Genomic DNA, 18,606 nt, shown 5'->3' on the forward strand with positions numbered 1-18,606 from the left:
CCCTTTCATCACTTTAAATTTGTCCTGTCACTCCCTTCTGGCTTGCAGAGTTTCTGCTGAAATATCAGCTGTTAACCTTATGGGGATTCCCCTGTATGTTATTCATTGTTTTTCTCTTGCTTTTAATATTTTTTCTGTTTATTTCATTTTTGATAGTTTGATTAATATGTGTCTTGGTGTGTTTCTCCTTGGATTTATGCTTCCTGGACTTAACTATTTCCTTTCCCATATTAGGGAAATTTTCAACTATAATCTCTTCAAATATTTTCTCAGTCCTTTTCTTTTTCTCTTCTTCTTCTGGGACCCCTATAATTCAAATGTTGGTGCGTTTAATGTTGTCCCAGAGGTCTCTGTGACTGTCCTCAATTCTTTTCATTCTTTTTCCTTTATTCTGCTCTCTGGTAGTTATTTCCACTCTTTTATCTTCCAGGTCAGTTATCCGTTCTTCTGCCTCAGTTATTCTGCTATTGATTCCTTCTAGAGAATTTTTAATTTCATTTATTGTGTTGTTCATCATTGTTTGTTCACTCTTTAGCTCTTCTAGGTCCTTGTTAAACGTTTCTTGTATTTTCTCCATTCTATTTCCAAGATTTTTGATCATCTTTACTATCATTAATATGAATTGTTTTTCAGGTAGACTGCCTATTTCCTCTTCATTTGTTTGGTATTGTGGGTTTTTACCTTGCTCCTTCATCTGCTGTGTGTTTCTCTGTCTTCTCATTTTGCTTAAGTTACTGTGTTTGGGGTCTCCGTTTCACAGGCTTCAGGTTTGTAGTTCCCGTTGTTTTTGGTGTCTGCCCCCAGTGGGTAAGTTTGGTTCAGTGGGTTGTGTAGGCTTCCTGGTGGAGGGGACTGGTGACTGTGTTCTGGTGGGTGGGGCTGGATCTTGTCTTTCTGGTGGGCTGGACCACGTCCGGTGGTGTGTTTTGGGGTGTCTGTGACCTTATTATGATTTTAGGCAGTCTCTCTGCTAATGGGTGCGGTTGTGTTCCTCTGTTGCTAGTTTTTTGGCACAGAGTGTCCAGCACTGTAGCTTGATGGTGATTGAGGGGAGCTGGGTGTTAGCACTGAGATGGAGATCTCTGGTAGAACTTCTGCCGTTTGACATTATATGGAGCTGGGAGGTCTCTGGTGGACCAATGTCCTGAACTCAGCTCTCCCACCTCAGAGGCACAGGCCTGACGCCTGGCTGGAGCACCAAGACCCTGTCAGCCACATGGCTCAAAAGAAAATGGCGGAAAAAAGAAAAAAGAAAGAAAGAAAGAAAGAAAGGAAGGAAGAAAGATAGGAAGGAAGGAAGGAAGGATGGAAGGAAGGGAAAGAAAGAATAAAATAAAGTTAATAAAATAAAAATTTTAAAAATTATTAAAAATAAAAAAAATTAAAAGGAAAGGAAAGAAAGAAGAGAGCAACCAAACCAAAAAACAAATCCACCAATGATAACACACACTAAAAACTACACAGATACACACACACACACACACACACACACAAATGGACAGATAGAACCCTAGGACAAATGGTAAAAGCGGAGCTATACAGACAAAATCACACAAAGAAGCATACACATACACACAAAAAGAGAAAAAGGAAAAAAATATATATATATATAAATAAAAAAGGAGAGTAACCAAATCAATAAACAAATCTACCAATGATAATAAACTCTATTACACTAAGATAAACATAAAACCTGAAACAAATTAGGTGCAGAAAGCAAACCCCAAGTCTACAGTTGCTCCCAAAGTCCACTACCTCAATTTTGGGATGATTTGTTGTCTATTCAGGTATTCCAGAGATGCAGGGTACGTCAAGTTGATTGTGGAGATTTAATCCACTGCCTCTGAGGCTGCTGGGAGAAATTTCCCTTTCTCTACTTTGTCCGCACAGCTCCTGGGGTTCAGCTTTGGATTTGGCCCTGCTTCTGCATGTAGGTCACATGAGGGCGTCTGTTCTTTGCTCAGACAGGACAGGGTTAAAGTAGCAGCTGAGTAGGGAGCTCTGGGTCACTCAGGCCGGGGGGAGGGAGGGTTACAGAATGCGGGGCGAGCCTGCTGTGGCTGAGGCCAGCATGACGTTGCAACAGCCTGAGGCACGCCCTGTGTTCTCCAGGGGAAGTTGTCCCTGGATCACGGGACCCTGGCAGTAGCGGGCTGCACAGGCTCCCGGGAGGGGAGGTGTGCATAGTGACCTGTGCTTGCACACAGGCTTCTTGGTGGCTGCAGCAGCAGCAGCAGCCTTAGCATTTCATGCCTGCCTCTGGTATCCGCGGTGATAGCCGTGGCTCACACCCGTCTCTGGAGCTCGTTTAGGCGGTGCTGTGAATTCTCTCTCCTCGTGCACCCCGAAACAATGGTCTCTTGCCTCTTAGGCAGTTCCAGACTTTTCTCCAGACTCCCTCCCAGCTAGCTGTGGTGCACTAGCTGCCTTCAGGCTGTGTTCACGCAGCCAATCCCAGTCCTCTCCCTGGGATCTGACCTCCGAAGTCCGAGCCTCAGCTCCCAGCCCTCACCCACCCTGGCGGGTGAATAGACAAGCCTTTCAGGCTGGTGATTGCTGGGCGGCACCGATCCTCTGTGAGGGAATCTCTCCACTTTGCCCTCCGCACCCGTTGCTGCGCTCTCCTCCGTGGCTCCAAAGCTTCCCCCCTCCGCCACCCGCAGCCTCCACCAGCGAAGGGCCTTCCCAGTGTGTGGAAGATTTTCCTCCTTCACAGCTCCCTCCCAGAGGTGCAGGTCCCATCCCTATTCTTTTGTCTCTGATTTTTCTTTTTTCTTTTGCCCTACCCAGGTACGTAGGGAGTTTCTTGCTTTTTGGGAAGTCTGAGGTCTTCTGCCAGCGTTCAGTAAGTATTCCGTAGGAGTTGTTCCACATGTAGACGGATTTCTGATGTATTTGTGGGGAGGAAGGTGATCCCCACGTCTTACTCCTCCACCATCTTGAAGGTTTCCCTATTGTAGTATTTTTATCCCCAATTTACAAATAAACAAATAACCTGTCTGAGGCCCAGACAGGTTAACTAACATTTCCAAGGTCACACAGTAAGTGGTAGAGCCAAGATTTGAATCTGCATATTCTAACCCAGAGTGTGGGCTGCTTAGGAAAGCCCTTGGGATACTGGCCCCATCTACCTGAACAAAGTGACTTTGGGTCCTTTAAAAAAGCCCAGGCCAGGTGTAGAAGGAAGTTTTTTACTTACATTCTTTTATACTCTTTGAATTTTGAATCACATGAATTTATTATCAATTCAAATATTATGAATTAAAATATTAAAATGAAAAGTTTTACTTAATAAAGTTTTATTTGATATATCCAAAGGGACAACTTTAAGACATTACTGATTTAGGGGGGATAGGATTATGGAGGAGTGTACTGCTTTCTAATTTATAGATTTTCATAATGATTGAATTTTATATAATGAACAAGTTTACTTTGCAATCAATTAAAAAAATGTTAGAAAAGTATATAGTACATACATGAAGCGGGATAGTATGGGGACAGACAAGTGGAGAGGCTTTACCTATGCCAAGGGACCTGCCATCCAAGGTTTCCTTGAGGGTCATCTACAGAAAACTGCCCGAGCCACCAAGAAAGAAGGGGTAAGCAATTTTACACTGCCACCAGAGGGCCTCAGTGCAGTACTGGCCCTATGAGATTGTGCCCTTGGCCTCGATCCCCTTTCTCCTGCTCCTGACCCTGATCAAGACAGAAACAAGGGCCAGTGAACCTGGAGTTATGGAGAAAGCAACAAGAAATATTTAGGCCTCTCATTTAAAAAGCTTTAATTTTCAAGGCAGTTTAGAGTCTGGGTTATTCTCTGGACTAGACTGTTGATGCTGAACTGAGATTTTCTGGTGACTAAACTGTACTTTAAGAAATTATCTAAGAGTGACTAGAAAAGCTATGGGATCTGAGTGAGACCTCATTCAAGGGCAAGGAAAGATCTAGTTCACAGAGTAGTTTAAAGAGTCAGTGGAGAGAAATTAAGCTGTTTTCTGTTATAGATGACCGACTCAGTCAACACACTCTACACTGATTTGAAAAACAGCTTCTGTAGCAGTTAACTGGTTAGCTGGGGGTCCCTCTACAGATAGTAAGTGGTGGGATTTAGCTGGGATTAAAACACAGGTCTTCAGGTCCCCACACTTCTGGCCAGAAGCAGTAGCAGAACAGAAGGAGAAATCAAGCTCAGTGGCTGGACACTCACCCTCCGTTTCAAAAGCATTTTGCTCAGGACACACAGTTTTCACTTTGGAATCAAGTACACTTGATTTTCTCCCCACACCCCATGCCACTGTCATTGTTGCTGTGCCTACAGGAAGGTGTGGCTGCAGTAACAAAACTCTGGAGTCAGACCTCATTTTGAATCTTGTATCACGTGAAGCTACAAACTTCAGATCCCCCATGGGGATACTCCTAGTGGCTAACTCAGAGGGTTAAATTACATAATGCATGAAAGGCACAGTGTGAGGATTCAATAAATAGCAATTATTAAAACAACATTAATTTTTTCCTGAAAATCACAGAAGGATCTGGGTGAGAGAAAGGGGAATGCCATTTCCAATGTCACATAAATCTCTGCTCTTAAGCAGCTTCCCTGGGGACTGCACAGTGGGCAGTGTAGGGGTGGGGTGGGGGACAGAGACCTCTATTATACCAGAGTTGGAAGAACAATCTGGACCATCAGCTCACCATGAAGAAGTAAGGGTGATTTATCTCATTTAGGACCTGAATGTTGTCTGTGGTCACTGAGTGAATGCTGGAGCACCAGGCCAGTGAGAAAAGCCAAGGTTCACTGACGAGGTATAAGTTGATGTTGATGTTAACTGCTTTATTTTCTCTGGGAAGAAAAAGAACCCACAGGAGATTTAGACTTAATCTCACTCTCATCATGTAAAAGGGAAACAGCCACCGTGTTTGTGAAAGGCTGTTGCTTAAATCACCAGAAGTAGTTGGTAGTAGGACAACTTATGATACGACATGCAGAATGAGCTCATGTTACAGTGAGATAAAGAACTGGATTTAATACCTTTCCTCCTGTACCAACAGTAGTATTTTAGTAAACTGGCTTCCTAAGGGAAAGAGGAGGGAAGGAAGGAAGGAAGGAGGAAAGGGAAAGAGGGAGGGAGGAAGGAAAGGGAGACGGATGGAAAGAAAAAAAAAAGAAAAGCCCTAACTGTAGAATTTGCCAATTTCCATGGTGTAAATACTCCCACAATTTGCTCCCATAAGCTGAAATGCACCAGCTCCAGTACACTGTTGTGTAGTAAATGTACTTCCTTCCATCAGAGTAATTACCACACTCTACTCTATTTATCTGCTTTCCTCTCAGTCTTCTTTACTTGACTGTAAGCAAATTAAAAGCAGAGACTGTATCTTACTCATCTGTGTATATCCAGTACCTAGCATACCTGCCTTCAGAAATAGTTAAAGGAAGGAATGAAGAAATGAATACCACTTTGGTGAATATTTAAATTTCAAATATAAAGAATTTTTATAAGCATTGAGTAGGGGGAATGGAACACAACACTTCCCAATGTCAGAACTTCAAATGTCAGTAAATATTTGTGCACTATCTATAGAAACAGTAGAAGAACACCTAGTCAAGTTGTCATTTTCAGAGATTAAATTTCTCAGAAAATACACCATGTAAGTGCCTTCAAAAGACTTTTTAAACCCTGAGATGGTATAGCATATTGAAAACAGCTCTGTACAAGCCTGGGTTTGAATCCCAGCTCTGTCACATACTAACTTGGCAATTTCTTAGGCTCAGTGTATACACTGTAAAATAAAAATAACCATACCACCTTTACAGGAGTGCTTGCCATTAGTTACCCAATATGTTAGATTGTCTTTAAGACAATTCTACAGATCACCTAAAGATAAATTTAAAAAATAGAAATAAGGAAATGGTTTTTAGAAACCTACTTTTTAGACTTTTTGAAACCAACACATAAAAACCAAACACATTTCTATATATTAATAAACATATAGAAATTGAAATTTAAAACAATACTATTAGCAATCACTCCAAAGAAAATTAAATAATTAGGTATAAACTTAACAAAACAAGGAAGGTTCTGAAAGCTGTAAACTACATAATAGTGATGAAAGAATATGTTTAAAACATAGGAGAAATCTTTGAGATCTAAGAGCTAGACAAAGAACTCTTAGACTTGACACTAAAAGCATGATCCATAAAAGGTAAAATTGACAAGTTAGACCTCATCAAAATTTTAAAATTCTGCTCTGTGGGAGACTCTGTTAAGAGGATGCTACAGACCAGCCATACTGGGACAAAATATTTACAAACAACATATGCAACAGAGGACTAGTGTCAATAATATAGAGAGAACCCTCAAAATTCAATAATAAAAAAAATTCAAGCAATTCAGTTAGAAAGGATATGAAGAGACATTTCACTGAAGAGGGTATACCATTGGGAAGTAAACACATGATAATATGGGCAACATCATTAGCCATCAGATAATGAAAATTAAAACCACAATGACATGTCACTACACACCTATCGGAATGGCTACAATAATAAATAGTGACAATGCCAAAAATTGGTAAGGATGTAGAGGCTCTAGGTCATTATACATTGCTGGCAGGAACATAAAAGTTTCCCCAAAAAAGTCTGGCAGTTTCTCATAAAACTAGACAAGTAATTACCATAACCCAGCAACTGCATTCTTAGGTATATATCTCATAAAAACACTTATTTCACGGGAGAGGATTCTTCGAAGATGGCAGAGAAGGAAACACCAGGAATCTCTCTCCCCACCTAGACAACAACTGCACTAAAAGATTCTGCCTAATATAACTATTTTGTAACTATGGAATCTATTGAAGGCTTTCAACTTCCAGGGGAGTTTTGGATGGTAAGTTATAGTTAACTTTGGTTGATTTCATCACTTGGCACAGTAGCAGTTACAGTACACCAGCCCCTAGCCCCATGGCAGGCAGCTGTGCCCATGTTCCTGAAGCAGCTTGCACACACCTTGTAGGAGCCAAGGTGAGCCAAAAGGATGCTATCCTTCATATATTAGGGATCTGTGCTCTGATCACTGATTCATGCTTCCATTCACAGAGCTGTAGACAGAGTAGGGAAGCCATGATTTTTGTACCTCCCCCCATTGTTGCAAACCCCTTCCACTCCCACTGAAGTGACTACCAGGGGTTAAAAGGGCCAGCACTCTTTCCTCCCCACCTTTTATTTTTCTTTTTTTCCCTTTTTGGTAGTCATACATTAAAGACTAGGACATGCAAAAGCAACTTATATGGGGAAAATTAGAAAGTGACCATGTATGAGCAGGGAAAGGAACAGAAGAGATTTGAGAAGAACTCAGGCTGATCCTTGGCACAGAGAAAGCCAACAACAACAAATAAACAAATAACAAAAATACAGCATACCTTGAGGAAGGGAAGAATCTGATTTCCAGAGTTACCAGATTATTAGATTGAAATATACATTTTACAACAAAAAAAATCACAAGGCATACTAAGAAACAAGAAAATAGGGTCCATTCAAAGGAAAAAAAAGTAAATTGATAAAAACTGTTCCCAGAAAAGAGCTGTTGGCAGATATGCTAGGCAAAGACTTGGAAACAAATATCTTAAAGTTACTCAAAGAACTAAAGGAAGATGTAGATAAAGTTTAAAAATGTATAAACAAAATTTTAATATTAATAAAGAACATAAATCCCAAAAAAGAAACCAAAAAGAATTCTAGAACTGAACAGTATAGTAACTGAAATGAAAATTTTATTATTAGGATCCAAAGGCAGATTTGAGCAGGTAGAAGAAAGAATTGGTGAAGTTGAAGATAGGCCAACAGACGTTAACCATTCTGAAGAACAGAAAGAAAAAAAATTGAAGAAAAGTGAACAGCCTAAGATGTCTATGGGACACCATCAAACAGATCAATATATGCACTCTTGGATTCCCAAAAGGAAAAGAGAAAGAGACCAGGACAGAAAGAATATTTGAAGAAATAATGGCTTAAAACTTCTCAAATTTCATCAAAGACATGAAGGAAAACATCCAAGAAGATCAACAAACTCCAAGTAAGATGAATTCAAAGGGACTCACACTGAGACGCATGATAATCAGATTTTCAAAAGCCAGGGACAGAATGCTGAAAGCACCAAGAGAGAAGCGACCTGTCTCATACAAGGGATCCTCAACATCACCAGCAGATTCCTCATCAGAACTTTGGAGGCCAGAAGGCAGTGGACCAACCTATTCAAAGTGTTAAAATACTGTCAATGAAGGATCCTATATCCAGAAAAACTGTCACTCAGAAGTGAGAAACAAATTAAGATATTCCCAGAAGAACTAAAGCTGAGGGAGTTCATGGCCACTAGACTCACCTTGCAAGAAAAACTAAATGGAGTCCCGCAAGGTGAAATGAATGGACACTAGACAGTTACTCAAAACTGAATGAAGAAATAAAGATCTCAATAAAAGTAAATATATGGGCAATTATAAAAGCCAGTATTATTGTAACACTGGTTTGTAACTGTACTTTTTATTTTCTACATGATTTAAGAGACTAATATATCTAAAGAAAAAACAATTATTAGTCTAAAAGTTAGTATTATTGTAAATTTGGTTTGTAGCTCCAAAAGTTGTTTTCTATGTAATTTGAGACTAAGGCATTTTTTTAAATTACTAGTTTATGTTTTGGGGCACACAATGTATAAAGATTTAATTTTCTGATGTTAACAACCCAGAAAGGTAGGACTAGATCTGTAAAGGAACAGAGTTTTTCTATATTATTGAAGTTAAGCTGATATAAATTCAAATAAGAGTGTTAAAGCTTTAGTATAGTAAATGTAATTCCCATGGTAACCACAAATAAAATAGATATAGAATATACACCCCCCAAAAATGAGAAAAGGATTTAAACATTTCACTATAAAAGGTCAACAAAACAACAAAGAAAATTGTAATGCAGAAACCAAAGGGACAAAAAAGCTATAAGGCATATAGAAAGTAAAGAAAAGAAAAAAGATGACAGAAACAAAATAACAAATATTTACAGAAATGACAGAAGTAACAGTGTGACAAAATCCCTCCTTGTCAGTAATTATTTTAAATGTAAATGGGTCAAACTCTCTAAGTAAAAGACAGAGACTGGCAGGACAGATAAAACATATGTTTCAATTCATGATGTCTACAAGAGACTCACTTTATATTCAAAGACACAGATAGATTACAAGGGAAAGGATGGAAAGACAGTCCATGCAGATAGTAACCAACAAGAGCAGGGGTGGCTATGCTGATATTAGACAAAATAGGCTTTATATCAAGGTTATAAGAGACAAAGAAGGACATTATATATTAATAAGAGGTTCAATACAGCAAGAAGATACAACAATTATAAACATTTACACACCTAATGACAGACCAGCAAAATTTACAGAGCAAAAACTGACAGAATTGAAGGGAGAAACAGATAGCTGTACAATAATCATTAGAGATTTCAATATCCCACTCTCAACAATGGATAGAACAAAAGGTAAGTAAGGAAATAGAGTACTTAATCAACACAAGGACTAACTATATCTAACAGACATATACATAACACTCAGCCCAACACTAACAACATACACATTCTTCTCAAGTGCATACTTTGCAAGACAGACCACATGTTAGGCAACAAATTAAGTCTCGATAGATTCAAACAGATTGATACCATACAAGTATCTGCTCCAACCACAACAAGATGAAATTAGAAGTCAATAACAGAAGGAAAACTGGAAAATTCACATATTCGTGGAACTTAACACACTTTTAAACTACCAGTGGATCAAAAAAGAAATCACAGGGGAAATTACAAAATACTTGGAGACAAATGAGAATAAAAACACAACATACGGGCTTCCCTAGTGGCGCAGTGATTGAGAGTCCGCCTGCCGATGCAGGGGACACGGGTTCGTGCCCCGGTCTGGGCGGATCCCACGTGCCGCGGAGCGGCTGGGCCTGTGAGCCACGGCCACTGAGCCTGCATGTCTGGAGCCTGTGTTCCACAATGGGAGAGGCCACAACAGTGAGAGGCCCGCGTACTGCAAAAAAACAAACAAACAAACAAAACCCAAAAAAACGCAGCACATACCAAAACTTATGACATGCAGCAAAAGTGGTGCTGGGGGTAAATTCATAGTTATACATGCTTACATTTAAAAAACAAGAAAGATCTCAAATCAGCATCCTAACTTTGTAACTTAAGGAACTAGAAAAAGAACAAATTGATCCAACATAGCAAAAGAAAGAAAATAATAAAGATTAGAGCAGATATAAATGAAATTGAAAACAGAAAACCAATAGAGAAGATCAATGAACCCAAAGGTTAGTTCTTCAAAAAGATCAACAAAATTGATAAACCTTTATCTAGATGTACTATTAATGAAAAGAGAAACTCAAATTACTGAAAGCAGAAATAAAAGTGGGGACATTACTACAAATTTTACAGAAATAAAAAGGATTATAAGAGAGTACTATGAACAGTTGTAGCCCAACAAATTGGATAACCTAGATGAAACAAATTCCTAGAAACACAAAATCTACCTTTTAATCATAAAGAATTAGAAAATGCAAATAGGCATACAATGAATAAGGAGATTCAATCATTAACCAAAAGGCTTCCAACAAAGAAAAGTCCTGGACCCATTGCCTTCACTGTTGAATTCCACCAAACGTTTCAAGAAGAACTAATACTAACCCATTAGGATAGCTACATCAAGAAAAAAAAAAAGAAATCAACAAGGGTGCGGAGGATATAGAGAAATTGGAACCCCTGTGTACTGTTGGTACAGCTGTTATGGAAAGCCGTATGACAGTTCCTCAAAATATTAAAAATAGAATTACCATATGATCCAGAAAGTCCACTTAATGGATGTATTGCCAAAACAATTGAAAGAAGGGTCTTGAAGAGATATTTGTACACCCATGTTCATAGCAGCATTATTCACTATAGCTAGAATGTGGAAGCAACTCAAGTGTTCATCAACTGATGAATGAATAAGCAAATTGTGGTGTATACATGCAACGGAATATTATTTAGCCTTAAAAGAGACAAAAATTCTGCAATGGATGGACTTAACATGGATGAACCTAGCGAATTTTATGCTAAGTGAAATAAGCCAGTTGCAAAAAGACAAATACTACATGATTCCACTTATATAAGTCAAAATCAGAGACAGAACACAGAATGGTGGTTGCTAGGGTCTGGGGGTGGGGGAGTTGGTAGGGATGTTATTGTTTAATGAGTATAGAATTTGAGCTTACAAGATGAAAAGAGGTAGCTCGATGGCAGAGATGGCTGCACAATATAATGAATGTATATTAGAACGACTGAACTGTATGTTTACAAATGATTAAAACAGTACATTTTATATTATATGTATTTTTACCACAGTTAAAACATTTTTTAAATGACTAAAATCTGAATAAACTGTAGACTTTTAGTTGAAAAACCTTATGTTCACATGAAAACCTGTATACAAATGTTTATAACAGATTTATTTATAATAGCTCATAAACGGAAACAGTCAGATAGCCTTAAGTTGGTGAATGATTAAACAAACTTCAGTACCTCCACACAATGGAATACTACTCAGCAATGAAAAAGGATAAACTATTATATACGTAATAACCTGGATAACTCTCAAAGGGAATTATATTGAATGAAAAAAAGCCAATCACAACAGGTTATATACTCTATGATACTATTTATATTACATTCTCAAAAGACAAAAAATAATAAAAGTAGAGAACAGATTAGTGATTGTGAAGAGCTAGGGTTTGAGGTGAGGGGAAGTGGATGGAAGTAAGGGGAGTGTAGTTATCAAAGGGAAACAAAAGAATACTTCCAGTGATGAAACTAGTCTATGTCTTGGTTGTGGCATTGGATATACAACCCTACACATGTTATAAAACTGCACAGAGCTATATATACAAACACACAAGATGAATATAAGTAAAACTGGGGAAATTTGAATAAGATTGGTGGACTGCATCAATGTCAATACCTTGGTTTTGATATTGTACTAAAGTTTTGCAAGTTTTACCATTGGAGTAAACTGGGTAAAAGGTATACAGGATCATTTTGTGTTATTTCTTACAGGTTAATACGCAATTATCTCAAAATAAAAAGTTTAATTTAAAAAACACAATTTTAAAAAATATAATAAAAATGTACTCTGGGGTCTATAACAAAAATATTATTTATAACAACAATAGCACAAAGGGCAGCAGATAGTCAATGGAATTAAGATTTTAATATTCTATACTCTATATTATGGGGTAATTTAACTCAAGGTGGATTGTAATAAGATAAGGGTACTTTTTATAATTCCTAGAGCAACCAGTAAAAAATAATTAAAAAATGTAAGAAGCCAGTAGAGGAGATAGAATAGAATACTAAAAAATAATTGATTAACTAAAAAAAATTAAAAGGCAGGAAAAGAATGACCAAAATAACCAACCTAGAATAAAAAGGACAAATAGAAAAAATAGTATGATGTAATATAAACCCAAGTATATTAATTATTAAACTAAATATTAATGGGCCAAACATTCTCATTGAAAAGCAGAGACTGTCCTACTAAATATAAAAGCAAGAACCAATAATATTTTATGAGATGTTTATAAGAGATGTACTTTAAATATAAAGACACAAAGCAGTTGAAAGACAAAGGACAAAAAAAGAAATATCACACAAATACTAATTATAAGAAAGCAAGTGTGGCAATATTAATAAAAGTAATCTTTAGACAAGAATTATAACCAGAGAAAACGGACATTTCATAATAAAGGGTGGATTCACCGAAAAGATCTAACAATTCTAAAATGCAAATACACCTAATAAAAGAGTTTAAAATATGAGAAGCCAAACAACCATAACAATCACAATAACAGCAACAAACAGAGCTAAAGGGAGAAATATACAAATCAACAATCATAGTTGGAGATACTACACCCCCTTCTCCATAACTGATAGATGATGCCCAAGGAGGCCTTAATTTCTCTCTGACTGAAGAGGTTGCTCCCAGAAGAAAGAAGGAAGAAGACATGGTCTAATCTCCTTGTCAACATGATACCTACATCTTTTCTAAATATAATAATAATATTTACCAGGAAGAGAGGCCTTACGTATAGAACATTTTTTAAAAGGATGTTTCTGGTTGAGTATTTCTTTATTATATATTTTGTAAATAAATACAGAATGTGGATTTATGAGGCATGCGTCCCTGGAGAAAGTCACATAAACTATACAACTCCCTGGGAGTATTAAATGCAGATGTTCTGTAACTCAAATGCTCTCCTTCTAAGTGAAATAACCATGCAAACACTCACTTGGAGGCCATATCTATTACTGTGGGCCACAGAGTATGTGTCCAATAAAGGAAGAAACCTGCAAAGTTGAAATCAATGTCTCTGACCTCTCCTTGCCTTGTCTGAGCCTCCTGATAGACTGCTGTATCTTTGCAATTAATAATAAAACTTCATAGTAGGTAAGTTCTCTGATGTGTGTGAGTTTGATCTGCAAACTAATGTTTCGTGTTAACTGAATAGAAAAAGCAGGGGGAAGATGCAGTATAAAATGTTTAAAAAAGACTATCAACCAATTTAAACTAATTGATATTTATAGAATATCACACCCAACAAATGAAGAGAGCTCACCTTTTTCAGGTGGACATGGGAAGTTCACCAAGATATACAACATAGTGGTCTATAAGACAAGTTTAAATACATTTAAAGTATTGAAATCATGTGTTTTATAATGTTCACTGAGCACTCTTGATTAGCACCAAGGTGAGCTTTGGTGAGATTTTTTATCATTTCTATGTGTCTGGACTACAAGAAGAAATCAATGGGGAGGAGATTTATAAATCAGCATTCACGTCAAGACAAATCAAAATAATGCCTCTATTATTTCAATCAATAAACCATTTTTATTCCCAACATCTGATATACACATTGTGTCCATCTGTTTGTATTTCAAATTGGCAGCTTTGCCTTATACCAAAACAAACCTTTCAAAGGCGTGTCAATAAAATTAAAAATTTAAAAAGAAAAAAAATAAAGTATTGAAATCATATAGAGCTGTTCTCTGGTCACAGTGACCTTAAATCAGAAGTCAATAACACTAGAGTAGACGGAAAATCCTCAAACTTTAAAAAAGTTAGCAACACGTTTCTAAATAATCCATGAGTCAAGTGGGAAATAAAAAATTTTTTTAATATTTTAAATTGGATAATAAGAATATATCAAAATTATTTGTGGAATGCACTAAAGCAATGCTTGCAGGGAAATTTATAGCTTAAATGTTTACATTAGAAAAGAAGATCTAGAATCAATCACCTAATTTTCTGCTTCTAAAAGAAGAGCAAATTAAACCTAAAGGAAATGGAAGAAAGAAAATAATAAAGGTAACAGCAGTCAACGAAATAGGAAAGAAAATGTGCAACAGAATAAAGCTAACAAAGCCAAAATTTGGTGTTTTGAAATGGTTAATAAAATTCATTAACCCCTGGCAAGACTGACCGAGAATCAGAGGGAAAATAAAAATTTTCAGTACCAAAATGTATTGGAACTACAGGTGACAGTTGCACAACATTGTGAATGTACTAAATGCCACTGAATTGTTTACTTTAAAATGGTTAACTTTATATGAATTTCACCTCACTAAATTTTTAATAAATTAAAAAATGTTAAACACTTAAAAATTCCCACATCAGAAATAAAACAGAGGGCATCTCTATATTCAGATAAGTTTGATCAAAGTAATGTATTTAAAGCATTCTCAGTCAAAATGGCAAGGTCACAATGTCTTGTGAGTGTGGTCTGATGGAAGTAAGCACTGATCACAGAGAATGTATTGGAAATGTGATCATAATAAGTATTCTGGTCATGAACAGTATACAAATAACAAGTTACAACCGCTTAACTTCTTAAAATGTAGTGTTTCTTGAGGGGAATGACTTGGAATAAAGTCTGCTCATGAACTGTCACAATCAACCTTGTATTATAGGCATATGGAAGAAACCCTTATTCTTCTTATTAGAATATGTAGTTTCCTTAAGAAAAAGGATGATGCCTCGCTTATGTTGACTTTTCACATAAAATTAGCATGGTGCACTGTACATATTACTACTCAGTGAATATTTGCTGAGCTAAATTAAACTGCTTGATTTTCTAATAGGACTCAGGATATGATCTCTCTTAAGTCTGATGCCAGCTGAAACTACGCCCATATAACTACAGCCAAGGAATAACTAAAGGCTTTTTAGTGAAAGAATTTGGACTCTGGAGTCTGTCAGGCCTATATTTAAATCTCAGTGTGGTCCCTTACTGACCAACTGTATTGACTTTGGTGAATTACCTAACCTCCCTGAACTTTTCCTCTTTAGAGGCAAGATTCCTCATTCGCAGAATGGTGGTGATGATAATTTCCAGGGCACAGCATGTAAGGATGGTGATGATAAAAGCAACATTCATACAACAACATATGAAAAACATTATGTTCATACATTTGCCCAGCATTTTTCTCTGTGCATATATGAATTATGTCACTTAATCTTTTAACCATTCTATCAAGTTACTGTTATCCTTAATTTTCAAATGAGAAAACTGATTATTAGAAACTTGTCCAAAGTCACACGTGTAGCTGATGTGTAAGCCAGAATTTCAAAAAGAGCCTGTGGTCTAGCAACAGAACTTGGCACATAATAAAGGCTCAATAGTGGAAGCTATTACAATTATTTCCAACTACTAGATTAATCTAAATTATGATTAGGAGAGAAGGAAATCATCTTGAAGCCATCTTCTCTTTGATAAAAAAGTAAAAGGAAATAGAAATACACTCAAAACAGAGGAGTAGTTGGGCAAAGAGAAATCTTCTGAATGGGAAAAAGAGGTAATACATGTATAATTATCTAATTCTAAAAGAAAAAAGACATATTTTATGATCATCTCCCCCCATGGCCAGACAGGCTGGAAAAGTCAGAACATGAACAGAGGTGTATCCAACAGCCTACCTCATGGCTTGAGATACAGAAAGATATCTAGGGGAATTTTTACTAGCTCAAGGAGATTTTGGAGATATATATGTATATCTGAACAAAATACATATATATGTTCAGACTGTCTCTGAAGCCTTTACAATTATCTGAAAAAAAAATTATTTTTAATCTAAGAGAAAGGGAATATGGATTAAATTAAACAGTGATTAATAATAGTTAAGTTTGAAAAAGTTACCACTTTATTCCCAGGTGCTTTTAATTCTAAAAATCTGTCTCTGATTATATATTTATAAATGTGGTGGTTAAGAATTTCAGTTTCTTCTCATACTTGGCTGTTTTAAGGGTTTTTCTAATAATGATTTAATTATGTTCTGAATTATATCTATAAGAAATCTAGCTATCTGGATTACAAAGTTATTTACAAAGTACTGCAATCCATCTAGTAATGGCAGAAGGAAATCAACAACTTTCTGAGTTCTGACTTTTCAATGATCAATTTATATAAAAACAAAAACACCAAGCATACAAAAAAGTGTGTTGAATGATGAGAGATTGAAGCATGAAAGAGGAGCTGAAGAGTATGTTCCAGGAAGAGTCTACCCTTGATAAATGTTTGTTGGCAGAGATGGAGGGAAGGGTAAGAAGATGAAAACAGGAGATTCCAAAAAGATAGCCACACACAGAAATCCTGAGGTGGGAGGGGGAACCTAAGTAGCTTGGTTGGGATGCAGATTTCGTGCAAGTAAGGCAATATATGCCAAAAGAGATGTGGTCAAACACTTACCTCGATCCATTGTAGAACAACCTCTTGTAGTCAACATTTATTCTACTGATATTTTCTTTTGTGAGGCATTCAATGGAGAATAACTGGCCCACTTGCTGAAAACCAGGAGCTCTTTTCCTGACATACTCCCTATCAAAACCAGGCAACCAATAAATCTGTAAGGAAAAACAGGAAGTCTTTCAGTGGATAATCCAGCTGTTTAGGTACAAACAGCCCCAAGTAGAATGGCTGGAGCCCCATTCCAGCATGGGTAATAGTCCATAGGGAGAAGAGAGATTCTAGGCCTTGGTGATAGAGTCAACCTGGCCTAATATTGTCTAATGAATTCTTATAATGGGGCTTTCACCCAGGTTGTTCTGGAGCTGAGTTTTCCCAGTTAACATCATGGGACCAAGGGTCCACTGTGTCCTCACACTAGCCAGAGTGGATGAGGAGCTGGTACGTGTGGATGAAAGGTGGAAATCATAAACATCTCCTCTGGCTAATGATGCTAAAAATCATCTTTGCAAGGGGTCATTTCCTGCCAACAGGGAATGCTATTATGACTCATCTGTGGAAATAGTTCTATTTGCAAAAAGACACATATTTGTTTCACTCATAGCTTTCTTCTATATTCTGAGAATTTAAGACATTTGGAATGACTGACTGCCCAAATGCAGAGTTGCTTCTGAAAAACATGATGAAAAAGTCTCTGCTCAAAAAGTCTCTTTATATGTCATTAATGAAAGCCAAGCCCTCAAAGCCTTAGTGCTCCATACCGAGGCTCTTTCCTTTTTTTTTTTTTTAATAAGGACCAATGGCTATAGAACTTGAGTGGCTTGGGCAATTAAATAAATTATTCCCCCCAGTGGGGAGCAGCAACTAAGAGAAGAAGGATGGGGTAGATTCCTTCTCCCCATTACCTCGAGGTTCTTTCTAATAGCTGTATGCTGGTGATGGTGCAGGTCACATCATATAGCCATTACACACATTCCCTTTTAATAGAGTGGTGACATTTCATTTGGTTTGTAATAGCAAATAGCCTCAATGTTTTTCCCCACTGATGTAAATTTCATTGGGTCATTCTTAGATTGCCACATAGAGCTGTATAAAGTAGTCATCTCCATTTTTACAGGGAGCAAAATTATTTTAGGATCCCAGGGAAGATCTACAAGGTAGGTCAGATTCAGCTGCTATGCTCCTGGGACATGTTACCCACCTCCCAACCTCTACCATAAATACTAAGATAGACATACTAGATGTTGCTCAATCTTAGAGTCAAGGATCACGCTTACTACATGGCGGACATACGAGCTTCTGTAAAAATCTCTTGGTGCAGGGGCATTAAGATCAAATATCACAGATTTTTTTTCCTTCTGTGCAAGTTCCAATAATTCAGTTAGTTTTGGAATCTTCTGATTTCCTGCTTTTTCTCTATCAGCCTCTGATAGGGGCTTCATATTGTAAAATGGTTTGAACTAAAAATAAATATATCAGAGAAAACACTGGTTCCTATCAAAAGCATTTTCCAATTCTCCTGCTTTTAGTCCCACACCCAGCCCTACCTCCATGTTGGTCCATTACCATTCAAACCACCAGGCCCTCCGAAATACTGGTCCTGAGAGAAGATTTGCCAAGAAGAGAAATTAAATGTAATCTCCATAGGTAATCATGGTATTTGGAATGATTTATTCTATATTGTAGAACCTGTTGTATTTGTACTGAAGGGTCCTTCATGTTCTTGTCTTGAACTTCCTTTTCAACCTTTTTTTCTATAACTCAAAGCATTACAATCCCCTTTCAGTTGCA

At 37.2% G+C, this 18,606-nt stretch overlaps 1 protein-coding gene across 1 annotated transcript; it reads right to left on the bottom strand.

Moving 5' to 3' along the window:
- Nucleotides 1-4,683: 4,683 nt before the first annotated feature.
- GDPD4 (glycerophosphodiester phosphodiesterase domain containing 4) lies at nucleotides 4,684-18,368 on the bottom strand (the record flags this gene model as incomplete). The annotated part of the gene is made up of 4 exons (XM_081240701.1): nucleotides 4,684-4,840; nucleotides 16,819-16,973; nucleotides 18,054-18,275; nucleotides 18,363-18,368. The coding sequence occupies 4 exons, from the start codon at nucleotides 18,366-18,368 to the stop codon at nucleotides 4,684-4,686; spliced, it is 540 nt and encodes a 179-aa protein (XP_081096827.1).
- Between the last annotated feature and the right edge of the window lie 238 nt (nucleotides 18,369-18,606).

Source organism: Mesoplodon bidens, assembly GCF_964165515.1.
Source record: "Mesoplodon bidens genome assembly, chromosome: 7".
NCBI classification, from domain to species: domain Eukaryota; kingdom Metazoa; phylum Chordata; class Mammalia; order Artiodactyla; family Ziphiidae; genus Mesoplodon; species Mesoplodon bidens.